The 26,739-nt window shown below is 46.4% G+C and overlaps 1 protein-coding gene across 4 annotated transcripts in view; it reads left to right on the forward strand.

Moving 5' to 3' along the window:
- CSMD2 (CUB and Sushi multiple domains 2) overlaps nt 1-26,739 on the forward strand; it is a 264,468-nt gene that overhangs the window by 99,009 nt on the left and 138,720 nt on the right. For all 4 annotated transcript variants that reach the window (XR_010468147.1, XM_065041591.1, XM_065041590.1 and 1 more), the window contains one exon: nt 22,729-22,841. Coding sequence is in view for 3 of the 4 variants with exons in the window: in XM_065041591.1 (XP_064897663.1) it covers nt 22,729-22,841 (113 nt within the window). In the remaining variant the exon portion in view is untranslated. The remainder of the gene's footprint in view (nt 1-22,728; nt 22,842-26,739) is intronic.

The following is a 26,739-nucleotide window of genomic DNA, read 5'->3' on the forward strand; positions in this document are numbered from 1 at the left end:
CAAAGGGACAGAATAATAGATTCTGCATTTGCCGTGGATGCCAGTGCTCACTTTGCTTTTGGCGCTTTTCTTCTTTCTTTGTGCAAGTTCTGATTTTAATAAGTTACCCAAAAAGTAACTATTTTGCTTTTTATGCCAAATTATCAAGAATCTATCTTCCTAAATCTCTGCAAGGCTGCACTGAACCTTTGAAGACTTGCTGCTTGCTCATCTCTACTGACTCCGAGGTGTTCACTGTTCTGAAGTTCGTGAGATTTCAAATTGGATTTGGTTTTAAATTTCCCTTCTAAACATTCTGTTGAAACAACTGGAAACTGGTTTGGGGGTGTGAAGGTTTTGGGTGGCCGGGAGGCTGTATCCTGACTCCCTGAACCTCTGAGGCCTCCTTGGCTGCAACGTCAACCAGTTTGGAATTGGGAATTTTGTGTTTCTTCCTCTCCTTGTATATTTTTCCTGGGATCTTTTTCTTAAGCAGTTTATGTGTAGAAATGAATACGATGGAAGTCATTTGTGGGTGTGTAGCTGCCGTGATAAATTGAGACCAAACCTGACCTCGCTCCCTCCAGCTCACAGGTCGAGATGTCAGAGTTTGCAGGTTAGTGGTTCCTAAGGCTCTTCCCAGCAAAATCATATTGAACCAAAGTTTAATACAATCAAGTGAGAACATCATTAACAGGCTGCAGGCTCCTGGCCGCACCAAGCCTCGGATGCTATAAACAACGCACAGCTTGGAATAGGTTCTTAATGGCACTTTATTGATTGAAAAGGTAGAAAGTTCATCTAAACTCTGGATAATTCTGGTAATTTCCTTGCAGATTTGACTGCGCTGTGGCTATAATTGCTGCAGCAAGCCTTGACTTGTAGCAATGCTAATAAACTCGTTAACATACGTTACTGCTTTCAGTAGTAAAGCTGCCAGGTTGCTTTGGAAGGTCTCTTGATTCTGTCCTTCAGATGCTTGAATCAGGTTTAATGTTAAACTGCTGCTCTGATCCTTTTAAAATGGGATGGACTGGTGGTGTCTGCTGCATTTCTCTGAACCCTGTCTGTGGCAGAATGCAACCCCCCCCTCTCTCCATCATGGCAGGAGTGGACACATCTCCCTCTCTCTCTGCTGCTTGAGGCCAACAGCTGCTTTTGTTTGGCCCCAGAGCCCCTGGCCAGGGCCGTTAACAGAGAGGAGGGAGCGCCGAGGCGCCAGGGAGCCGCTGGGCACCCGCAGCCAGTGTGGGGGTGTTTGGAGGCTTCAGGGGCACCCACAGCCAGGGTGGGGGGGCAGAGAAGCTTCTGGAATGCCCACAGTCAGGTCTGATCAGGCTATAAAAACAGGATTCTCGTCGAGGCTCCGCCCCTTGCACGGATCTCTTGGAGCATGAGCCAGATGCTGTTGCTGAGAGCCACTGCCCTGAGAAGAGCCTGGCTCCGTCCTCGTGACACTCCCCCTTTAGATATCTGTAAACATGAATGAGTCCCCCCTCAGTCTCCTCTTGTCCAGCTCCAGAGCCCCAGCTCCCTCAGCCTTTCCTCACACGGGAGATGCTCCACTCCCTCCAGCATCTTGGTGGCTGCGCTGGACTCTCTGCAGCAGTTCCCTGTCCTGCTGGAACTGAGGGGCCACAACTGGACACAAGATTCCAGGTGTGGTCTCCCCAGGGCACTCAGTCAGTAGAGATGAGCAAGCAGCAAGTCTTCAAAGATTCAATGCAGCCTTTCAGAGATTTAGCAAAATGCATTCTTGATAATTTGTGCTAAATACGGATCTCGTTGGGGACAGGGAGCTCTTAAACCTGTAGTAGCTGTGCCATGAGGTTGTTACCGCGGGGATTTGTGATCTAAATGCGGGTGAACAGGGGCGGCAGGAGGCGCCGCCGCTGTCCGGGTGTGCACGCGGGGATGTGTTTGGTGCGGGGTGGGCTCAGAGCAGCGAGCTGTTGCTCTCGTCACCGCAGTCCTCGCAGCTTTTTTTTGCTTCCCAGTAACTTTGGTGTCTTTCTGGTCGCATTAAAATCCGGCTGTGAATAAAAGCGGGTTATTGATTCAGTGAAACAAAAAAGACTCTTTTCCAGCCGGTTAATGAGCAAAGAACACTTCCAGCTTCTGGTTGTTGTAGGAGTGTTTGAGTCGTAACATCTCAATTAACTAATGACAGTGACCTTCCTACAAAGTCTCAAAGTCATAGAGAATTAATGTGTTCCTGACTAAGCAGAGTTTTGGGGGATGTGATTGTCAGGCTTTCCTGACTTGACCAACCTCTGGTGTCTGATTGTGCAGCCCCTCCTGTTCCCACATTTCCCCCAGTTGTACATTCTGAGTTGTATTTCAGCTTCTCCGACTGTGTTTCAGCTGAAGAGGTTGGTAGAAACAACCGTATTGGGAGTTCACTGGAGTGTGTGTTTGCTAAGAAGTGTGTGTTTGCTAAGATGTGTTTTGAGGCGGCACCGCAGGTATTTGAAGACGTTACTCGCAAACAGACTGGATGTGCTAAATTGAGTGGAACCCGGGTGCCAACTTCAGAGTGGGATTTTGCTTCGATGCCGCTTGTTTGTGAATTACGCAGGTTGAGGAATGGGAGACACAAAGATTCCATTAAAAGTATAATTGGACGGGTAATATCTTGGGCCTTTTTGATGCGTCTTTTTTAACCACTTCATATTTGTAATGTGACAAAAATAGCTGTACAGTCTGCTGTGGCCATCACTGGTGCAGCTGGGAATAGATTTTAATTGATGGATACTGTCAAGCCGTTAGCGGCCATGCTGTCAGGAGAACCATTAAAGTGATATTTCTTGTCCCTGCTCACTTAAACACTCTGCTACCAAGTCATAGCACAGTATTATTTTTTACTTCATATTGTCTGCATTTGGGCTGAGAGTTTCCCAGGGCCATGTCCTGGGTTTTGGGCTTCCCAGCAGTGGAGCTGCTGGTGTCCTCTCCAGGTATCACAGCGGATGGTGCTGAGACCCCGACAAAGTCTGGTGTATGGAAGGTGGAAATGGTGTGAAATGTTCTGCTTTCATTTAATCCTCCTGTGTTTCCTTTTGTGTGTGGTGTGTAAGGGTGAAGCTTCAAAACCAGTTCTTCTTGAGGTGAGGACTGGTTAAAACTCCGCACTTTTCATCCTGAAATTTTAACTTCAGGAAACACCGGCTGATAAACCCAGCGCAAGGGCGTGTTGGGAAAGACAGCAGCAGCTCCATGGAGAAGGCAGCGTTGGAGACTGAACCCTTTCCCTGCTGGTCCTTCCCTTAAAAACAAACCAACCACAAAACCAATCACAGAACACAGCAAACGTAAACCAGAAAACAAGCAATACAAGCTGCTTTCCTTTTAATCGCGTAGGTCGGTTGCTTAGGAGGACCCCTGCATTTTACAGTTCCGTATTGCTGTACAGTAAGGTGCGCTGAGTTGATCCTCTGCTGAGTTTAAGGACCAGAATTCCTCTTGAGCAGGTTTAAACTCAGGGTTTGGAGGAGGCAGAGAGGACCCATTGCTGGTTTCTTTGTGGGTGAGCAGGAAACGTCCATCTCAGCACTGCGCCTTCGTGTTGCCATCAATATGGAGCCAACTATATTAATTCTGAATTATTGCCCTGTCTAAAAAATTGCGGTTATCTGGCGTTTGCAGTTATTTCACTAAGGCTTATGAACTGCAGTGAAACTTCAAAAGGAGCCGCGTTGGCGATGAGATGAAGTTGCAGAGGGTCACAGTCTTATCAGTGCAGCAGACCAGCTAAGTCTTCATTTCCTCCTCTCTGCTTGGGTTTTTTTCTGCTGCGGGCTCCTTTCTTGGCTGTTTCAGGCTCGTGCCCTGACCTATCATCTTCTCCTGTATCTTCTCCTCAGCTGTGCAGCCTTCTTTTTGTACATGTCTTTGTCTTTCTCTGGCTGTTCGTGCCACATTTTCCCTAACTTCACGGCCATTTCTGCCCCTGACAAGTTCAGGTCTCTATAGTGGTCTCCCATGAAGAGAAAGAAAGCAGGTAGCGGCTTGTTCCCCCCAGAGAAGCTGACTCTCTTCCTCCTCCTCTGCTGTCTCCTCACTCCCCTTGGAGTGCCCGATCTTCTCCCCCTGGAGCGGTATGACCTGCGGTGCTTGGCCATCTCTTGCTGCTGCTTCCTCCCCTTGCTGGATGTGCTTCTTTTGGAGCGTTGCTTTGAAGTATTCCCACTGGCCGGGGGCTCTTGGCCGGGCTCGACCCTCTTGATGGAGATGGAGATGACCAGCTGTCCGTCCCGTTTCCTTGCTTGGTCGGTGTGAGGGGGCTGGGCCATGTACCGGGAGCCGCTCTGTTCTGTTCCCCGGGGACGGGCTCACTCGGCCGGCATGATGGTGAGGAGGAGGCGGCGGCTCCGCCGGCCCCGGGGCTGCGCTGGGCTGCACTGGACTGTGCAATGGGCTGCGCGCTGGGGATCACTTAGTTGGGCTATTATGACATCAAACTTCCTGAGCCAATCGCTTAGGGCCACATCTGCCTCCTGCAACTCTATTGGCTGAAGGGTTGGGATGATGTCACAGCCGTGGTGATGTAACAGGTCGCATTCCTGCGTTTGGGCGGGGAAAAATTCAATTAAATAGAACAAGGGCAAGTGTTGAGTCTTGAATCTGGGCAGGAACAACCCCAGGTTCCAGTCTAAGTTGGGGAATGACCTATTAGAGAGCAGCGTAGGGGAAAGGGACCTGGGGGTCCTGGGGACAGCAGGGTGACCATGAGCCAGCACTGGGCCCTTGTGGCCAGGAAGCCAATGGTACCTGGGGTGGGTTAGAAGGGGGTGGTCAGTAGGTCAGAGAGGTTCTCCTGCCCCTCTGCTCTGCCCTGGGGAGACCACACCTGGAATCCTGTGTCCAGTTGTGGCCCCTCAGTTCCAGCAGGACAGGGAACTGCTGGAGTCCTTTCCAGCCCCTGTGATTCTGTGATCCCCTCGGCACGGGGTTTTATCTCCGTTTAACGCACAGCGCGACACAAATGTGTCTCATACCCGAGGAGGTAACTGGATGCCTCGGATTTTTTGTCATGATAAAATGTGAAGCTGCTGTTTGCTGCTGAGAGGTGGCAGCTCATAATGTGAAAATAGTTTAGTAGCAGCCCTAAAAATAATTGTATGTGACAGCTGTTTCTTGGTTCCTGTCAGGATAACTACTGTAATTTAGATCTGCGGCTCTTGGACTACATGGCTAATTTATTTGGGTGGTCTTTTCATTAATTTGAAAGGTTCTGAGGGTTTAAAAGCCTTCATTAATTACATTTTAGTAAATGAAAATGCAATAAGATTTCTGCAGGTTTGTGTGGGAATAAAAGAAGTAAATTTGCCATGTGTTGTTTGCTTGGTTTGGGAAGGTTAACCCAGTTGTTCCCAGGAAATGGCAGCTTTTCTGCCCCCTTCCAGGAGCATGAATAAACCAAATGGAAATTCTGACCGTTCATTGTGAGTACAAGATGACTTATTGAAGTTCCCAGTAGTGTTAAATATTCATATGCAGTGGATTGCATAAGTATTAAATTATGAAACAGCCCTTACTTGTGTGGATCTGGCCTTTCCAAAAGGAGAAGGTGGGAGCCCAGCGGGCTGGAAGGAGGGAGCCAGCCCCGGGTTGCACACGGATAACTTAACTGCATCTTTCTATTGCGGCCAGTAGGACTTTGGTAATTGCTGGGCTGTTTAATTATGTTGGAGCTGGGGGCAATATGTAAAAGCTCGTGGCAAAATCCAGCCTTGGCAAAACACTTTAACGCGGTGGCGCTTGTGTCCGTTTTCCTTCTGTGTTTACTCTGGGTTGTTTTCAAGTGGCCCCGCCATGGTAAATAAGACTGGGACAAACTCAACCTGTTTGCAGTAGCGTGCGGCTGCTCCTTTCATCCCTTTCCTATCAGCGGAGAGGGTGATTTGCATTCCACTTATCTATCCCGCTCTGCCTTCTGTTGTTTCCTTTGCTCTCAAAAGAGAACCTGCATTTGTGATTATTCTGGGGCAATGAAATAATTTCATTACAGCATTCAGAGGTCTCTTCAGCAGGTGCTTTATTATCTCAATAATTCAGCCTAAGAGACTTTTCAGATTCCCCAGTTCCCAGAGTTCAGGAGCTACAAATAAAACTCTTTTGCTCTTTCCCTGATTTGGTTTATTTAGCCTCATTTATCTGTGTTCTTTCCAGATCTTCCCCAGGAATTTCATTTAAATGTGGAATTGATGATATTCAGCACAATTGCCTTAAGGAGTGCATTGTGTTAGAATGCACGCGAGACAGCGTGCGTCCCACTTGGCTTAGGTCATTTGTAAAATTCACTTAGAATCGAGGCCGTTCATCTGAACGCGGTGGAATGTTTGCTCGTGTCCCTGAATTACCTGCATAGTGCATCAGAATAAGCCAACTCTGTCCAGGTAAATCCTGGGACTGGAGTGCTGGAATAAACCCGGGTCAGTGCTCGTGGGGGGACGCAGTCTGGTCCATCTCTCAGTGTGGAGAGGTGGGTTTAATCCGCTGCCGCTTCTTTGCGGCCTCTGTGGGCAATACTATAATAAAACACCTTTATTGCTGTGGCTTCCTCCATGTTGGAGGTTTTTCAGGTGGAACGGTAATTAAGCACAAATCATTTCTGGGCAGCAGGGCCCAGCAAAGCCTGGCTTTGGGTGCGCTTGCATCCTCAGACAGTGGATGTGCAAAGCTGAGCTGGTCACCAATCTGCTCTCCGGGGTCCAGCGGTGAGACCGTTCCCTCGGTGGCACATTGAGCATCTGTCCCTGCTACAATGCCTGGTGTTCATTTAGAAATAATACAAAGCCAAAAAACCACACGGACTTTGGCCACTGAAGCGGCTCACTCATCTAACACCTTACCTCTACCGATTAGTAAATGAGCGTTGGTTAAGGGATGAAATTGGTTCCAATTTGCCATGGTAGGTGAAAATTGCATGCCGAAAGGAACAATGTAAAAGGGCAACACAGGAAAAAGAACAGAAGTAGAAGACTCTACATGAATTGTGATGAATGTAAAGTTATTGCCAGAGTGCTCCCAAGTCGCTGCCTCATCAGCAATCATCTTTGCAATACACATTAGCTGTTAATTTGAAATAGTTTTTACTATTTCTTTAAAAAACTGAAAATGCAAACAGCCCCTTGACAGAAACTACAAGGCACGAGAAAGCAGGAAGATGAGAAAAATGTCACCGCTCGTAATGATGTTAATTATAAGGTAAATGAATGTTGACATTTGAGAGTCGAGCTGAAAAGCTCAGCCGTGCTGAGGTGTCGAGGATCTATGTAAAGTGTGATGTAGAGAGGAGAGGAGTTGTGTAGCGTCTGAAGTCTTACCATTTACCCGAGAGCGGCAGAATGGGAAAGGTTCAGCGCTGTCTGTCTTTGCGTCTCATAATTATACAGCGTGAATCTAGAGATGCTTTTAAGAGCTTCATCTCTTGGAGTCTTTTTCAGTCTGAGCTGTGATTGCAGGAAAAGGTCCCGACGAGGTAACGTTATCTTAAAAGTCACAAGGTAAATAGAAGTAATGTGTTACCTTTCATAACCCGATGGTATTTTGGTGAATGTTTTGCATTTATTAGAGATACAGGTAATCTCAGTTGCATAAAGCTAAGGTCAAAGACTTAATTTTAATCGGAATAGCTCCCTTTTTAGCCGAGATGTGCGCATGGACCCTTTTAGCAAAATATTGGTGCATGAACTATTTGTGCTGGCAAATATTGCTGCTTCTCCTCCTGCACCGAAGTTAGCAAAGCAAATGTGAACAGGACACGCTGTCGCCACTTCTGCTGTTTTATGATGATGTGAAGGTGCTTTCATTCCGGCCTTTGGAAGTGTCAGCCCTCATCATCATGCTTCAATTCCAGAGCCTGGGAGACTTGATTTTTGGCTTTCCAATTCGGGGTAAGGAGTTCTCCCCTCCAGAACATGTGAGATGATGCGTGGCCATGCCTGTATTCAGCAGATGTTTTTCCAAAGCCTGAATTGTGTTGTTTTCAGTCTCCTTTTCCTTTCCGCACCCCAAAAAGGGCTGTTGAACCAGAGGGGTTGATGGTTCAGCAGCACCAAGACCTCGTGCTGCCAGTGCTGGTGTCGTCACGTGGAAAAACCCAGTTTATTCACGTTACCTTATGCTTGACCCTACAAACAAGCCCCATTGATGCCCTTCGTGTGCCACATGGAGTGTGTGCGTCCAATCCCCCCCTTCTTTTCTCCCCTTTATTGTCCTGGCAAGCGAAGGTGACCGGGAGGAGAATGGTCCCTCTTGTGCTGAACTGGCTTTCAAGATGCTGCTGAGAGATGCCAGATCTTCAGCTGCATGTCATAAACTATTTATTTTCTCTATAATTCACGCTATGTCGTCTTTTATTTCTGATCCTTTTTAATATGAGTAGTTACTCATGTTTTCCACTTTAATGCAATTATGCTATACTTTGCCTTTTCTCTATTCCAGGTAGCTGACAAGCTCATTCAGCCATTACATGGTATTAAATGAAGTAATTGCAATATTAAGTTCTTTCTTCCATGCCATAAAAAAATGCTATTAAAGAGTAACCGCATGATACCGCCTAGAGAATAGAGTTTTCGGCTAAAAGCACCGTCGGCACATTTTGTTGTTATTGACCATCGCAGGGTGCCTGGGGGAAGGGAGCAAGAGCTCTCCGGAGTGGTTTTGACCTATGTATCTGTGTTCTCATGAAGGATTGAACACCGGGCTGGCTTCACATGGACTGGCCGGTACCAATTGGGCTGTAGGTTGTTGATGTCAATGGGAATTAAATGTTCCCTGCACCGCTACAGTTCATCTCCTCCAAATGTGGCTGATACCCAGACGAAGGCATCATAAGACTCTTCTTTTTACCCCGAGTTAACTAATTTTCTTGATGGTGTCACCCATTACATCCTCTTGCCAGGTTATCGGGATTATAAATGCTCACGACTGTCGTGTTCTCTCCCTGGGTCGCTGACATAAAACCATTTTGTGAGCTGATGTGCTTAGATATGAAGCTGATCTCTTACTTATCGTCTTGATTTGTGCTTCTGTCAGGTCGGCCATGGGCTCACGCTGCTCGTATGTTGTCACCGGTGTTTTACCTTAACATGAGACACCTCTTCGCGTGAAGTGCAGCTGCGACGTGTTACACGGGGCGGGGAAATAAAGGACAGGCCGCAAAACCATCTTGTATGGGAGGGAAAGGGACATCACGGAACTGCTGAGCAGTTTTTAGAGGAGTTATCTGAAATGCTGTATGTAAATGCTGCAGAGCTGAAGTGCTGTGAATCCCCAGATAAGATGCTGGTGGGTAAGATAACGAAGGTTCAAGGAGTGCTGATCTTGGGAATATTTCTTGATAGCGGTTGTGTTTGAATTGAATGTGCTGTCTGTTTTTCCTTGATAGCGAGATCGCCTCCCTCTCGTGCCCGCTGTGCTTTGGATTGTGTATTTTGGTAATATTTGACAACAGAACGGACAGAATACTGCTGCCATCCCTGCCTCGACTTCTTGTTTTGATGCACCTGTTATTTGTCGCTACCAGAGATGCTCATGGCGTTGAGTACTTGGGAGCGATTAGCATCACAACAATACCCAGACCTTCCTCTCGATGAACCAAATAGTGTCTTTTTCAAGAATGATGCGGTAGAAAACCTTTGATCTTCCTCAAGGTGGAATTGTTGCGTGTGACAACAGTAGGTTGGCACATCCTGGGAACAAATGCCCCGTTTATCAGCGGTGACATCCAGAGAGTGGAAACGAAGTGCGATCGGCGGAGCCCCATGTGCCGAGGTTTCTGCGGGACGGGTCGGTTCCGCGGCTCATTTATTAATAGTCCTTTATTTCCGCGGCTTCTTTTTTGAACGCTTTCACCAAGGGAATCTGTGCAGTACTTACTGCTGAGTGGTTGTATGTGCTGCCGTGTTCACACAGACACAGCAGCGCTCGCTTTCCTGAGGAAAATGTGCCACTTGATCCACAGAAACAATCATTTATTTACTTGGATCGAATGCTTGGAATCCTCTCAACACCAAACTGTTTTGTTACACCAGCCCCTTGAAAATGGATTTCTTTAAATAATTCACCAAAAAGGATAGGGACAGGCTTGTTTTATGCACTTCTGCTCCAATTCTTCAGTTGCTTGCTGAGTAAATATACATGATATTGCGAGCACCTCTTCAAAGTGTCTCTGCTGACGGGGAGAGCTGAAACCATTAATGTTGGCTTGGGAAGGAAAGTGTCAGGGGAGCAAAGGGGGAAGTTAAGTCTGATTTCTTCCATGGATTCATGGATTGAATGTTGCTGAAGGGGCTTTTTGCCTCTGCTGCTGGATTACATGAAAGCTCGAGCGTTAGTTTATCAACAAACGCAATCGCAAACCTTCCTGTAGGGTTTACACAGGTAGCTCCTTTTCTTTCTAAAGCAGCAATGAGAGCAATGTGGAATTCAGTGCAAAAATGAGAATATAACATAACAATGTGTTGCTTTAGCTGGCATCTCTCGCAGGGCTTTGATATCCTGGCAAAATAAGTATTTATTACTTTGCAGGTCTCGCATTAAATGGTGTGGTGTAAAATGACAATGTCAAACCAAGTTAAGGATCTGCTTCATTATGAGGCATTTCCCTGCAATAATCCTATATGTTATACGTCTGTAGTCACTGTAGAAATTACCAAGGGAACCACTCGGCACAAACGACCGCTTTTTCAACATCATCATTACCGGATCTTTACTCCCTCATAACAATTCCTCTTCGTGATTCCAAAGATCATCTCTTTGTTGCCTGTCTCTTATTTATGATGATAACCAAGCAACGAGCGCTGCCCTTCTGAAGAGCAGGAAGGAGGTCGGGAAGGGGTTTTGTGGGAAGGACTGATGGATTTGTTGGAGGAGCCGGGCTGAGCATCCTTCATCCTTCATCCCAACGCTCTCTGGAGTCGGGCTGGGAAGGGCTGATGCACTTGATGGAGCTGTTGAAGTTGTGAGCAGCTCCTGAAATATTCAGCATTAACGTGCTGAACTCATCTGTTCTCCAGCCCCTGGTCTCTGGGTGAATACAGTTCTGGACCTAAAAGAGATTCAGGCCAGAAATATTTTATATGCTGTATAAACCACAGGAAACGTTAGGACAAATAAATCAACGTGTAGATCTGATTTTCCAGAGCAAGGTCTCGCCCCAGGCTCGTCTAGACTTGGAAGCAGATTGCACATGAGAAAAAGCACCAGATCAGGGCTTGGGGACCCGGGCTCTGGGCCATCGGCCGGTGGTGTCACCTTGGCCGCTTCCCCTTTTGCTGCCTCCGATAACTGTGTCCTGACCTCTGCTGTGTCAGACGGAGGGGTTTACTGAGGGGCTGGCTCTGGAAGATACAGTGCTCCCAGGCCGCTTTCTGGGAGCCGTGCCGAGCTTGTGTTTAATTTCTGCCCAATCCCAAGCACCTCGATCAGAGGACAGGGGTATCAGAAAATAATAAGGTAAACAAAACACAGTTGGAAACAATCCTTATCTCTTTTTCTCCTCTATTCTGCTCCTTTTGAATGTGATCCAGTGTTTGACTTAACACTGGGTTTCCTGCCTTTTATAGCTCTCACTCAGAGCTTTAATAACATTTGATATCTCTCTCTTTTTTTTTTCCTGAGGTTTTAATATACAGGACGTGTATATCTCAGTTTATGAATCTTCAGGGAGGCCTCATTTACCGAGTCTGCTTGGATGACCTTGGAGAGTAATTTCATTTCTTTCTCTCCCCCTACAACCTGCTTGAAGGCATCAAATATTAATGGTTTGTACTGGAGACAGGCGTTTTCGCTTTTAATAGGACGCTGCAAAAGGGGTTCCCATAAGACAAAAGGGGACTTGGCGGAATGTGTGGATTGTAAAGTGCTGGATCTGCACCTCATCCCTCTACCAAAGCACCTGTCACAAAGAAAGAGATTCAGAACAACCTTTTTCTTTATATCTCTAGTCTGTTTGTATTCAGTAATTGGAGAGTTTAATTTAAAAAAATAATCCAAATTCTAGCAAACTTCTTTAAGATTTACAGACAGATTCTTCAGATATTGTTGTATTGTTTGCTAATGGGAGATTATACATATTATATATATGTGGTAGATTATACATATATATATATATATAAATATATATAAATTTTCCAGCAGCTGTGACATGTGGAGGGAATGCCAGTTCTGCGTAAATATAAGATTAGAAATAAATTCCCAGAAAGGCAGCTAACAAGGTCTGGAAAAGAAAATTGTCATGGAGATGCATATCAAAGATGATGAAGGCAGACATAGTCACTATGTAAACATCGTGGCCGTACCAAGGAGGGGAAACTACTTTCTCTTGGTAGTTGTTGGAGGTTAGAACAAGAAACCATTCCATACCTGTCATGGTAGTTTTTAAGGGAAAGGACTGTGTGCCGCTTTGAGGGAGGATCTTCTGGAACTGAGGGGCCACAACTGGACACAATATTCCAGGTGTGGTCTCCCCAGGGCAGAGCAGAGGGGCAGGAGAACCTCTCTGACCTACTGACCACCCCCTTCTAACCCACCCCAGGTACCATTGGCTTCCTGGCCACAAGGGCCCAGTGCTGGCTCATGGCCATGATACCTCAGCTCTAGGTGTTACCACAAAAGAGATGTCGGGGTTGGATTTTTGAGTTAGATCCATGGTTTGGCATTGGGGCTGAGAGCTGTGCTGTGGTCCTGGATGCTCCTGCACGTTTCCATCTAGAGAGGACTCACAAAGACTTAAAGAATTTAGAGCAGGTTTGGGGCTGGAGTTTAGGGACCAAGTGGATTTGGCTTCAAGCTGTTGTGCAGCTTTTTTTCAGTTTTGGACTTGATGCTTAAACAAGCAGATGGTCCCACTAAGACCTTTCCAACAGAAATTCTACTCTTACTGTCACCCGACTGCAGCTGGACGTTAATGAGTAAAACAGTCCTGACTATGATAGTTCAAAAGTGTTCTGTCTGCTAAAAAGATGGGGAATGTAGTTGAGGTGCTTTGTGCAACTACCCAGAAGTACAGAAGTGGTGGCCCCAGGTCCATCTATGTGCTTTCTGTAGCAAGGCAGCGCTTTTTCATGGTTTTAGCACAATAGAGCAGAAGAGTTGATGGGGCTGTTCCATCACTTGATTAGTTCAGACTTTAGCCTGGAGGCAGCAGCCATTAGACTCGGCTTACACCTTTCTCTGGGGCTTCACCACCTCACCTTGTTACACAGCCCGTCAGTTCCCTTCATCTCAAAGGGAGACAGCACTCCTGTTCCTGTACAGATGGATTTCAGCGTTTGGTGCTTCTGTGCACCATTATTTATTATCAGCATTAAGTTGCAGTCTTATGTAGAAACTTTGGTAGCGTTCACATCGCACTGTCCTAAATGTGCAGCCAGAAAATAGGTCTTTGCTTCAAAGAACGCACAGGTTTTGGTTCTTTCTCTGGCTGCTTTGCCTGTTGTTGTAATGTTGACAGCCGTGACTGCTGTAATTTCAACGTGTCTTCATGGAGCAGGCAGTAACCTGAGCTTCACTTTCCATATCTTGTTTGCTCCTAGTTCCTCTGACTTTTTGCCACGCGGTAGTGTAGAGCATTTGTAAAAACTACAAAAAACGGTGAAAAAAGACAATAAAGTCTTTACAGATGGCACACGGGTTCATTGGTGACAGCCAAAAGGTGATGTGACCCAGGTGTGCCCCAAAGGGAACAGAAGTGGGGGCTGAAATTTGACTGGTCTTCAAACTTCTTGGTCTCAACCTGCAGAATTTTGTGGGATGAAGGTTTTGAAAACAGGCCCCGTGGCTTCCCAACCTTATCTGGCAATAAAGAGCCCAAGTTTAATGGAACTTTAATGCAATGTTAGGCTGACAAAGATGTGAGTGTATCTGTGCATGCAGGGATGGAAATGGTTGTTATTTATCTAGTAATAAATACGGTCTCTCTCGTTATCAACACATCTAACTCTGCCTGCACTGAGGAAAAACAGCCTCTGTGGCACTGATAGTACGACAGAAAGGGTTTAGAGGAAATTGTAATAAAGCTGTAGCAGATTTCTTCGGGGGATTTGCAATGCAGCATTAGTAAGCCTCAATTGCATTAGCCATCCTTCTGTTGTGTTGAATTAGTGTTTGTTTGCTCCTGAATAGAATAAATATAATCATGTTTGTTAACTTTTTTTTGGAGCCAAATGTTATTTCCATAGTAAAAGTATTATAATAAGTACTTCATGTGATGAAATACACCCATCTCAGCAACACAGTCGCCTCTTTCGGTACCGGCCGTCGCGGTTGATGGGGCTTTGCTCTTGCAATCTTGCTTGTCTGAGCCATGAAGAAACACGTTTGCGCTGTCCATTGACTTCTGTTCCATTTGCAGTGAGGGTGGGTTGCGTTAAGGGCCCTTTTACTTGTTGGACTCTCTGGCTATCACTGGTTATGTCTCTTCTGAAGGATTTTGGGATTATCCAGACACCTCATGCGTGACCGTGGCACCAGGTTGCAGCTGGAGCTATAAAGTGACTCCAGCTGCATCACAGTGAGACCTGACGGCAGCTTTTCTGTTCATGGCCAACTCGAGTGCTTCACAATTACCTTTGTGCTCCATCTGCACTTTGCTCATTGCTGCAGCAAATGGCGTGTAAAGTCGCGTCTTCAGCTTGAAGCGGGTTTTACTCTAAAAGTGGAAAATCTAAATTCCGTTAATGTCTTGAAAACAAAGTATTTCCCTGCAAGATGAGCCATTTGCTTTTCTGTATCTAACATGTACATTGCCTTTACACCAATGTGTGCAGCATGGGGAATAAGCAGGAGGAGTTAGAAACCTGTGTTAGGGCAGGAGATTATGACCATGGGCAAGGCTGCTTGAAGGCAAAGGGGCCCAAGAGAGTTGGTCATTGTTCAGGGACTGTTCCTACCGGTCACAAGATCAGAGCATCCCGGCACGTAGGAAGCCAAGGAAGGGAGCCAGGAGACCTGCGTGGTTCAACAGGGAACTGCTGGAGAGAGTCCAGCGCAGGGCAACAAAGATGCTGAAGGGAGTGGAGCATCTCCCGTGTGAGGAAAGGCTGAGGGAGCTGGGGCTCTGGAGCTGGACAAGAGGAGACTGAGGGGGGACTCATTCATGTTTACAGATATCTAAAGGGGGAGTGTCAGGAGGATGGAGCCAGGCTCTTCTGGGCGACAACCAATGACAGGACAAGGGGCAATGGGTGCAAACTGGAACATGGGAGGTTCCACTTAAATTTGAGAAGAAACTTCTTCTCAGTAAGGGTGACAGAACACTGGAACAGGCTGGCTAGGTAATCACTTCTTTCATTAAAGTGACCATCATTAATCTAGCATAGAGATCCAAGATTATTCAGACGAATAAGAGGCTGAAATAGCTTTGAAACATTTCATAGGTGAAGGAAAACAGAGAAATTAGATTGTCACATCCCCTGAACAATGTGAATTAGTTTGGCTTTCTCTCCAATAGAGCTACATCGACTCGAATCAGTCAAGGATTTGGTTTACACTCTTTTAAAGATGATCTGGGGAAGTGTCGCTTAAAAAATGAAGAATTAAGAACTTCAGTGTAAAGGTTCCTGAAACAACAAAAAAAAGGTATTGATTTGGTTTTACCCAGCAAATTTATCTGGGCGCAGACAGTAATTAAAGTTGATGTCAATGGCTGAAGTTTTGCTGCTGCATGGAAACACTTTCATCTTTCATTGGAATGCAAAAAAAAAGGAGGGAAAAAAAGGAGTAAGCAAGCTGGGAGTGATAAATGAATCAGATTTCCCTTCCAGCACCGGTTCTGCAAGGAGGGAAGGCAGGGATTGCTTTGCTAGTGATTCGTTGCTCTTGGAGCGAAAGGTGAGTTCTGTTGTTGAAGATCAGTGTAGCTCAACTGGGAGAAAACCAGGTGGCAGAAGGTTTGAGGTCAAAAGTGCTGTGACCCGGTTCCATCGGGAGAGGGATTTACTCTTAAGCTACATCCAAGAACTAAGACCGAGGTGCAATCCAAATCAGAACCGTTTCATTTTCGCTGTTACAGTGCTGAGTCAGCACTGGTGGCTTCTTGGCCGCTCTGATTTTGAGCAGATCTCCCATATTCTGTCATCTCCAATCATGGGGTGTCACGAGGTGTTGTTGGGGTTTGCAGGGTTGCGGAACGTCTGAATTTCTAAAATAACCTGTCCTCCTAAGCCGAAGTTCTGATTCCTTTTGGAGAAGGAGGAGAGTGATGACTCTCTTGCCAAAACCACCTCTGCTTAGGTCTGTCCCAGGGGTTAAGACGGGCTCTGAGCCCTACTGTATGTCTTAAAAACGTGTTGATGGTGGCAAGGGCTTTGAAGCACCTCACTTGATGACAGGATGGAAGCCTAAGCGGTCAAATAAGTTCATTTTCAGTGTTTTTAGCTGTTTTTACAGGATGCTCTGCAGGCAGGAGTCCCCAGGGGTTTCCATGGGCTGGGGATGTGGGAAGCTGATCTGGTGGCATTTTCTGAGCATCTTCCAGGCTGGTGTAACTTTGCTGCTGAAACAGGCTCAAGATGCAGGTGTGTTCTCTCCATCTCAATAGCGTTTAGTGAGGAACAATATCTCAATGTAATTATTCATTTTCCTTGTAAAAATCCATTGTGATGGGATGTCTCTTGCAACTGAGAAATGAGGTCTAGAGGTGCTCGAGTATGCTTTGTTTAAGAGAGTAGACATGCTGAAATAAGATGTTCGGAATTAATGGTACAGCTCTCATGATAATTTGAGCAGACGTTTGGATGAAAAGTTAAAAATACAGGTGAAGTGAATAATAATACACAGAGATATGAAGAGCTTGTGCAATATGTCCCTTAGTTGTGCTGGAGGGAAGATTAATCTCTGAACAGTCAGGATGCTTCAGTGCAATAAATGCCGTGAGGAAATGGAAATGTGTTGATGTGTTTGGGGTCCTGGGTGGTCAGAAACATCAATTCCAGGGGAACTGCTGGAGAGAGTCCAGCGCAGCCACCAAGATGCTGGAGGGAGTGGAGCATCTCCCGTGTGAGGAAAGGCTGAGGGAGCTGGGGCTCTGGAGCTGGACAAGAGGAGACTGAGGGGGGACTCATTCATGTTTACAGATATCTAAAGGGGGAGTGTCAGGAGGATGGAGCCAGGCTCTTCTGGTGACAACCAGTGACAGGACAAGGGGCAATGGGTTCAAACTGGAACACAGGTGGTTCCACTTAAAGATGAGAAGAAACTTGTTGGGGGTGAGGGTGGCAGAGCCTGGCCCAGGCTGCCCAGGGGGGTTGTGGAGTCTCCTTCTGTGCAGACATTCCAACCCGCCTGGACACCTTCCTGTGTAACCTCATCTGGGTGTTCCTGCTCCATGGGGGGATTGCACTGCATGAGCTTTCCAGGGCCCTTCAACCCCTGACATTCTGGGATTCTGTGGTGCTGCAGTACGTGCTGATTCTGGTCAGCATCTGCTTCAAGTTCACGCTTAAACCCGTTGCTTGCAAGTGACGCACTGGACGTGACATGGTTTGTAGCAGAGTTGTCACCTCCGGTTGTGACCTTCAGCTCCACGCGCTCCTGCAGTCGGGTTGCACTGCAGCCATGCAAGGAGTTGCTCGTCATATCAGGGTTCTTTAAGAAATACCATGGTCAGTTTGGTGCTGATCACATTTTGGGGTGGTTAAAATGGGTTCTTCCGTCTGCAAATATCTCCATGATTCTAGTGCTTCTAGCTCACTTTCTGATGTTTTATTGATTTATTTCCCCCCCCCTTCTTTTCTTTCTCTCCACGCGGAACCAAATTAAAGCAAGAATTGGGATTGTAAATAGATAATGGTGCGTGAATGCAGATTAATCAGTGCCATCCATGTACAGTAATACTAATTGTGCCAAGGGAGGAATGGCTGATTGAACGGTTTAAATAATTAATTCCTGGATCCAATGTGAAATACAAGAGCAAGAAAAGAAATAAAGAAAATAATTTAGTTGAGAAAACCACACTTCACTGCTTTTGCTCAAAAGAGGAGTTTTGCTCCCATTAACCTTTCTGTATTGTGCAATAAAGAATTGCAGGAGCTGTGTTAGACATGGAGGCTTCAGTTTCACCTAAGGAAAAATGCCTTAATGGTCTGGTTAAAAACAATATTGGAAAGCGTTTGGGCTAAAATCAGTTGCTTGAGAGTACATTTTTCACAGGTTGTCTGCTTGGAAATGCTGAAAAGCTCCATTCTGCTCTTTCTCCAAGCGACTCCAGGATTAAAAAGATGTTTAATACCAAATGGGTAGCGAATTCCCATCAGTGCGTAGTGATTATTGATTTTACTTTAAAACCAGTTCTTGCGCTGCTACTTAGTCATTCCCAAGCCTTAGATTTCAGTTACCACGTTGCCATACTCAGGAAGCTGAATATTTCATCAAGTGATTCATATCTCGTGGCGATGGCAGCAGGAAAGGGGAGGGAGCGGGAACGGACATGGGGAGGCTTGGGAAGTTTTGCACATTGCTAGTAGACTTATTATTAAAACAAAGTGTGGAATACTGCAAAATACAGTGGCAGACATCCAAACCAGAAGGGCTTTTATTTACATGACTCACCGGACTATTAGAATTTCAATCATTTATTGGGCTAACGGTAGGTGTTGGAAATTCCGAGCACACAATGTAGTACAGAAGCGCGCTGGGGAACGTGGAAAGGCGTTTCGGGCTCTTCTGATGAGCTCTGTGCGTTTCCAAGCCTCTGTAATGTAGCTCCTCCCTTTTCCTGAAGGCAGCTTGGGGTTTATAAAGCGAAGTAGCGTGACCTTGAGCAGCTGACAGCACAGCCGCGGTGTGCTCCGTGTCACAGCGCACTCCGCGTCGTCTCCGAGAGCGCGTGTCGCGGCCTTTATCATGCGATCGTGTTTGTCCTGGGCGGCTGTCGGTCTGTCCGCGGGTTCAGCAGCACTAACGGGTGCTGTCCCCATGCACAGTGGCAGCTCCTGCAAGAGTTTTGGGGGCGTTTCTGTGGTTTCTGTGAGTGCTGCTGGCTCCTGCCTGCTGAGCATCCTTCCCATTTCATTTGCGATTCAGCAGCAGCAGCCAGGGCATTTGCATTCAAAGACCATGCAGCTGCTTCAGTCCAACTGTGTTTATCTGTAATTAAATATTCCATTATCAATTAACCATTAATGCCGCTTCATGATTATTTTAAACCTGTGGGAGCCTTATGTTGAAAAGCTAGTAGTTAACTGCAGGTGAGCATGATGTTTTCCATTAAATCCCTGCCTCTAGCCATGCCAGTTCTTCTCCGTCAGAATTATGTTACTGTTTTCCTGGTTGTGTGGGGTGGTTGGTTTGCTTCTCCATCAGGTGCTCCGGGCACGTGGGTTTAAAGTGCCCTGGGGATGGGGGGACAAGACCATCCATAGATTAAATATTCCTTTTGCATCGACTGGAGATTCCCCTCCTTGGGGCGCAGGGGGGGGCTTGAGCTCGGTGCAGATATACAGCCTGGAGTGATATTTCTACGAGCAATTAAGCTAATAAAAAAGTAAGGCCTTTATTTTGCTGAACTAATTCTATTAACTGGAATCAATTAAGGAAAGAAAACCACTGAAATAAATCTACTCCAGAAACCCAACTCTCACAAGTTGCGTGACGTGTGTCCGTGTGCTTGTCCCCGTGATTTCATGGGGGTTCCCGATGCTCAGCGGCCGGGATGTTGTGGTCTATCTGGGGTGGGTGGAGGACGCGGTTCCTGCTCTTTGCCGTTGCTGTTGGTGTCTCGGCTGCTGCTTTGCTACTAAAATCGGGCTTGGATGCTGATGACCAGCAGGACCAGAGACCTGAAGTAGCTCCAGGTACCACGACCTGATGTTAAAATGCTGCGTAACTTTAGAAATAAAAGGGCAAAGATAAGCCGGGAGCCCCAGAGAATGCGCTTTTTGTGTGCCCAGTTTGAACAGCGGTGGGTATGGAAATGACAACCCAATAGTGACTTCTTAGCTGGTTTAGTCCCTTCAAAACGCCATCAGTGTCTTAAGCAGCTGACATACGGTGCTGATGAAAATTTCTGTGCAGGGAATTCAGGGAACCGTTTTCTTTCAGCCTAAGAATCTGTATTTCTTTACAGCAACACAAAGCGGGTGCCGTGCACTGTGCTTATGATTGATTACTTTTTTGCCTCCTGCTTTTGCCTTAAGTAATTATTGATGCTATTGCAAAGGTAGCAAGAAGGGCAATCCAGTATTTTTTCTAATTGATTTTCAAAGTGTTAATTCCCTCGGCTGGTAGAATTTTAGCTCTTCGTGTAGGCGGGACCCTTGGAAGTAAATAGTGGACTATTCACCTACCTAAAATGAAGTATTTGTGTAAGTAGATTACCAGTCTGCAGGCTGCTGAGGCTAATTCTCAAATATGCTTATTAAAAAAAATGGGACTAAGGGACAGGAGAGTGAAATTCTGCCTTATTCAGACAGGTTAATTTTATTGTTGTCTAGTTCTTATATCAGACAATTGAATTACTCAGCTCTCCACAGTTATGAAAGCAAAATTTGGCTCTGCATAGCTAAAGATTATTTATGAGAAGTTTGACTATTGATTCAGAATGAATAATAGAATAGCCTTTGGGAGTAAGAGTATTAAGTTTAAACATGTTGTCATAACAACCAGCCATAGTAACTTCCTCAGAATTGGTTTTAGGCATCTTATGTTTGATCTCAGCCCAAAATATGTTTGGTTGAACTTAGTTACTTGAAAAAGTTTCAGATTGGATTGGTTCAGCTGTCTTTGAGTTGCCTAAGGGTGGCAGAAGGCCATAAAGAATCCGTTTTTATAGCACCTTGTATTTCAAAAAAGGGTCCACAGAACTGAAATGGAAATACCCAATAGAGAAATGATCACAGAACCCCAGAATGTCAGGGGTTGAAGGGCCCTGGAAAGCTCATGCAGTGCAATCCCCCCATGGAGCAGGAACACCCAGATGAGGTTACACAGGAAGGTGTCCAGGCGGGTTGGAATGTCTGCACAGAAGGAGACTCCACAACCCCCCTGGGCAGCCTGGGCCAGGCTCTGCCACCCTCACCCCAACAAGTTTATTCTCAAATTTAAGTGGAACCTCCTGTGTTCCAGTTTGCACCCATTGCCCCTTGTCCTGTCACTGGTTGTCACCCAGAAGAGCCTGGCTCCATCCTCCTGACACTCCCCCTTTAGATATCTGCAAACATTAATGAGTCCCCCCTCAGTCTCCTCTTGTCCAGCTCCAGAGCCCCAGCTCCCTCAGCCTTTCCTCACACGGGAGATGCTCCACTCCCTCCAGCATCTTGGTGGCTGCGCTGGACTCTCTGCAGCAGTTCCCTGTCCTGCTGGAACTGAGGGGCCACAGCTGGACACAAGATTCCAGGTGTGGTCTCCCCAGGGCAGAGCAGAGGGGCAGGAGAACCTCTCTGATCTACTGACCACCCCCTTCTAACCCACCCCAGGTACCATTGGCCTTCCTGGCCACAAGGGCCCAGTGCTGGCTCATGGTCACCCTGCTGTCCCCAGGACCCCCAGGTCCCTTTCCCCTACACTGCTCTCTAATAGGTCATTTCCCAACTGACACTGGAACCTAGGATCAATCTTAATTTTATAGTGTAAAGAATGTTGTCAGTCATGCTTAATCATTATGCGGAGTTCAGGCACAGGGTGACGCGGGGTTTGGAGTCTGTGCGGTAGGTGGCAGGGATGCGTTAGTTATGCAGCAGCACCATCTCCGTGATTCCATTAACGGGAGAGCAGGATCACATCGCGGTTCAGCTCCCGTTAATAAACGCGCTGCCAGGTGTTATCCCGGCTCCCTCCTGTTGGCCGCAGCTAACGGTGAGTTCACCCATCGCGGTGTCGGTTGAGGGAAGGACTCGTAAAATATTTTCCAGGCTGTTGAAAGTGCGTAGTAATAAAATCTCAAGTATCCTTTGGAATGGAATAGATTTCTGGGATCCTTTTGCCCTCATCTAAAAAAGCATAGTTATTGGAATGCCAATAATTTTTAAATAAGCGACAGTCTAGGATTAAAAAATTAAATGGGCTTTCATTAACAATAATAGGATTCCGTAATAGCTTTTGTCATGGTAGTGTTGTTCTCCTTACCGTGGTTAATATCACCATTATGCACCTCAATTCAAGGGTGCTGTGACTAAGGTGAACGTTGCTCTGGACTGAGATGTGACATGTGACAACTCAGCCAAGAATTATAGTCTGCAGTTTAATAAAGCAAACAGCATAATACTTTACAGAAAAAAAAAGGATAAGGAGGTATGAAGAGAGCGGTTGCTGAAGGACTGGCTGGTAATGGCTGTGGAGCTTTCCGCCTCCTGTTTGATGGCTGGAATCTTCTCCAGTTTGAGACAGATCGTAAATCGTTGCTTCTTGCTGCCTATTTCTACTGAAAGAGAACGGTTCTGGCAATTCTTTCTCAGTTAAAATCAACATACTCTTTTTTCTTTAAGCAGAGTTAACCAAATATGAACCCAGCACTGAATAAGCTGGAGAGTCAAGCTCATCTAGCGTACTTTAGGTGTACCCTGAGATGATTTTGTGCTATTTCTTATGATATCAACGAGATACACAAGTAATTACCGATGGTGCGGGGAAGAGAAGCAGAGGGACGCGGGCACAGAAACAGCCCTGGGGTGGGACTCTGCCTTCTTGGAGCTGGAGCCACTCTATCAGGAGTTCCTGTTTGTGTAGGAGTTTTACCTGCAGAACAGGTATTTGGGCTACGATTCACAGAATAACACGTGGCTCTTGTTGCTTGGTTTCTTGCAGGTTCACTGGGATGAATTTGCCTGCCCCTGTCATCAGCAGTAAGAACTGGCTGCGGCTCCACTTCACATCAGACGGCAACCACAGGCAGAAGGGCTTCAGCGCCCAGTACCAAGGTGAGTCCTGCTCAGCCTCACTATTCACAGCACGTTTGCCCTAAAGTTAAATTTTTCGTAGAAATCTACAGCTAACTTCCTGCACGATCCTTCTGTATCCTATTAATGTTAATTTTCCAGCTGGGTATCCAGGCGCTGTCATGTGTAGAGCTACCGCTAGTAAGTGCTGGGAGCGCAAAGGAAAAGAGATTTGGGGCATGCGCTTTGTTAGTAGATGTTCCTTTACCAGCTGATTTGCAGGATGCAATGGGTGGGCCGTGGCGATTCAGATGGGATATCACCATTTCCCATGGTCACAGAACCTGGTTTGAAGGTTTGTCCTGTGGTTCCTGCCATCCCAGGAAGAGTGGATTCAGGGTTGACATCCTCAGGTGCTGTTGAGGGAGATGCTTTAGCACCCAAGATCCCGTTGTTTTCTGAGTTTTAGAGGCAGCCGTGGCGAACTGCAGCTCAGTGCATCTCATTGTGGACCGAACCGTCACCAGGGTGGATTGTGTAGGCTGATTTACACCATTCTCGGAGGATTTGGAGGGGTTTTGTGGGTGCAGCGTTGTTGCTGCAGGTGGTGGGATCAGGAGAGGGAGGACGGAGCAGGATGACGTCCAGCTCCTTGTGTCCATGTCGCAGGTTGGTGTCAGTCCAGCTCAGCAGCTTTTCTCAGGGCGAACAAACAGAACTTGGGTGAGAAAAAGTACCATAGGCCCAGAGTGACAAGAACAAAGTGAAAGAGAGAGGAGTTTCCTTAGATAAATCTGAAAATTTGCGCTGTTTGTTCGCTGTTGAACCTCAGTGGTGTTGTCGTGGCCTCAACATGGGTTTTGCTTTATGAGTCACCATTATTTAACTTCCCTTGCTTTCTTTTAACATATAAATTTAAATTGCAAGAGAAAACCTTTGTGTTTTGGGTTTTTTATGGTATAACGCGATCGACTGCATGCAGCTGATGGCTCTTGATGTGACATTTTCCCTTGCTGTCATGATTGCTGCTTTCTATTAAAACACCTGTCTGAATCATCATTTTTTCTTCAATAGAAAAATAAAGATTAATGTTATAATTTCCTCTGATTAGGTAAATGTCAGGGGGTTCTAATCTGGCACGCTCCTTGGAAGCTGTTTTGTTAGGTATAATGAACTGTGCTTTTGTGTATTGAGCGTTTAGAAGATGAACTTCAGAACGTGCTCTTGAAGTGGCACTGAAGCGGGACCTCTGTCTGCCTGGCGCAGGGAGCCTGGCACCCATGCTTCACGCACTTGCTGTTGTCAGGTTCTTTCCGTCTGGTAGGGAAGATTTCAATACTAAAAAACAAGAAATAAAACAAAAAAAACCCTGCCGAATTGAAAATGATGCTAAACAGATCTAAATAACGCACTGGCTGGGTTAGTCTGTCTCTCCATATATTTTATTACATAAGTTGGATCCTAAATTGCTTTTTCACTGATTGTTACCAACACATAATTGCCATTTTATTGATCTCCCCATCCCATTCCCCTTCTGTCCTGCACCCTCGGGGAGGAGGATAAGTGTGGATGAGCTTGTACTGGGGCTCAGTGCAAAAACCAGCAGATCTATCACCTTTACTGGGTCTGGGTGCACACGCTGCACCATATACATGGCTTCTAAGGACAGGGTGTCCTGGTCTTGTTAAAAACAAGTCTGTCTTTTAGTGAATTTGCCTGTGAGCTAAAGCCTTCATATTAGCTGCATTTTCAGCTAGTTCGCAGTCCACCTCACTACCCGCTCATCCAGACCGCACTCCCTCAGTTCAGCTGTGAGGATGCTGTGGGAGACTGTGTCAAATGCCTCACTCAAGTCAAGGTAGATCATGTCCACTGCTCTGCCATCATCCATCCATCTTGTTACGTCCTCATAAAAGTCAATGAGGTTGGTCAAGCACGACTTCCCCTTGGTGAAGCCATGTTGACTGCCCCAATGACCCTCTTATCCCTGATGTGCCTTGAGATGGCACCAAGGAGAAGTCGTTCCATCAGTTTCCCAGGGATGGAGGTGAGGCTGACCGGTCTAGAGTTACCCGGGTCTTCTTCTTGCCCTTTTTGAAGACTGCAGTGACATTTGCTTTCCTCCAGTCCTCAGGCACCTCTCCTGTTTCCCAAGACTTGGCAAAGGTGGTGCAGAGCGGTCCAGCAATGACCTCAGCCAGCTCCCTCAGCACCCGCGGGTGCATCCCATCCGGACCCATGGATTTATGGATGTCCAGATTGCCCAACTGCTCCCTAACCCAGTCCTCATCAACCCAGGCATCTCCCCCATTGTCCTGCCTTCCTCTGGGGCCTCAGCGGTACGGGATCCTCAGGACAGACTCCAGCAGAGTGGACAGAGACAAAGAAGGCGTTCAGTAACTCTGCCTTCTCTGTATCTTCTGTCACCAGGGCACCCACCTTGTTCATCAGCGGCCTACATTACCTCTGCTGTTAGTTTTATCTGCCATGTGTTGGAAAAAGCTCTTCCTGTTCTCCTTGACCCCTCTTGCCCACCAGGTTTAATTCTAAGGAGGCCTTAGCTTTCCTAGTTGCCTCCCTGCACCCTCTGACAACAGCCTGACATTCTCCCCAAGTGGCCAGCCCCTCCTGCCATGATCTAGAAACTCTCCTCTTCCACTTGAGCACACCCAGCAGTTCCTGTTTAACCATGCAGGTCTCCTGGCTCCCTTCCTTGGCTTCCTGCACGTCGGGATGCTCTGATGCAGTGTTGCTGAGGGCAGGAACATAGAATTCCACAATGGGTCCATTTGAAGGTGTTTTCTTCACCTCTGATTTGAGTGAGAATCCCTGTGAGCGCACCTGGAGCATCCCAGGTGATGCTCAAACACCCCAGCAGCAGAAAAAGAGCTTCAGGCACATCTGGATTTAATACGATTCCCCCAGCGAGGGGAACGGAGGCTTGTGGAGTAGATTCCTTTTATTTTTGCTGAAATGCTGTTTTCCAAATTAAAAATAAATAAACGTCTCCTTAAATTCTCATTTACAGCAACATGAAACGGTTTAAAAGAAACACCCCAGACTGGCTGCTTGCTGGAAAAGCTTTGTAATGTCATGTTTTAAATTTGACAGGATACTGAGTATTCCATTAGATCCGTCAGACGTGTGCGAGCAGCAAAACCCTCCAGAAAACAGAGGAATTTCTGTTCATGCAATTATGCCGACACAATCCTTTGTAGTACTGCTCCACATTCAAATGTATAGACAAAATAGATTTTGTATACCAGATTTTCGAGGGCATAGAGTGGGAGAATCGTTCTTATTTTTTAAGAAGTGATAGTGTATTCTGACCTGATCTAATCTAAACTGAGTCATTTGTAAAGCTTGACTTTCTTTATTACGTCTCCACGTCGCAAACAAAGTGAAGGATTAAGAGGAGAGTATATAGCGATCTCTCTTTATCAATTATCGCTGATAGAGACACGATGCAATTAGGGGAGTGTATACTTCATGGGTAATGCCGTTTAGCCTCTGTATTTTAGGATTGGTGCTTAGTAATGAATGTCTGGTTTCTGCTGCTTGTTTTCATTACTGTTGGGTGTTTTGCAGCTTGGCTTTCCATTAATCACAAATTTGGAGCAGGGCTGGATGCTGGAAGGGAGGAATTAATACAGGCGAACCTTTGGTATTTAGTGTGTCCTTTTGCAAAATGGGTGGTTGTGTGCAAGGCCCAGATGTGCTGAAGTTGTGAACTCTCCGCAACCCTTTGGGGTGTTGGGCAGCGCTGGGAAATCCATGCAAGGGGCTGCAATTTGGCGCTGACCCTTCTAGAGACGCATTATCCTCAGTTCAGCATCAGTTCTGGGTGTGCAGGGTTTAGCTGGTGCTTACAAACCTTTCCTTGTCCTTTAGGGCTGGTTTTATCACGCACCGATCAACAGATTTTTGCTTTGCCGTGTGT

Source organism: Columba livia, chromosome 26, assembly GCF_036013475.1.
Source record: "Columba livia isolate bColLiv1 breed racing homer chromosome 26, bColLiv1.pat.W.v2, whole genome shotgun sequence".
Classification (NCBI taxonomy): Eukaryota; Metazoa; Chordata; class Aves; order Columbiformes; family Columbidae; genus Columba; species Columba livia.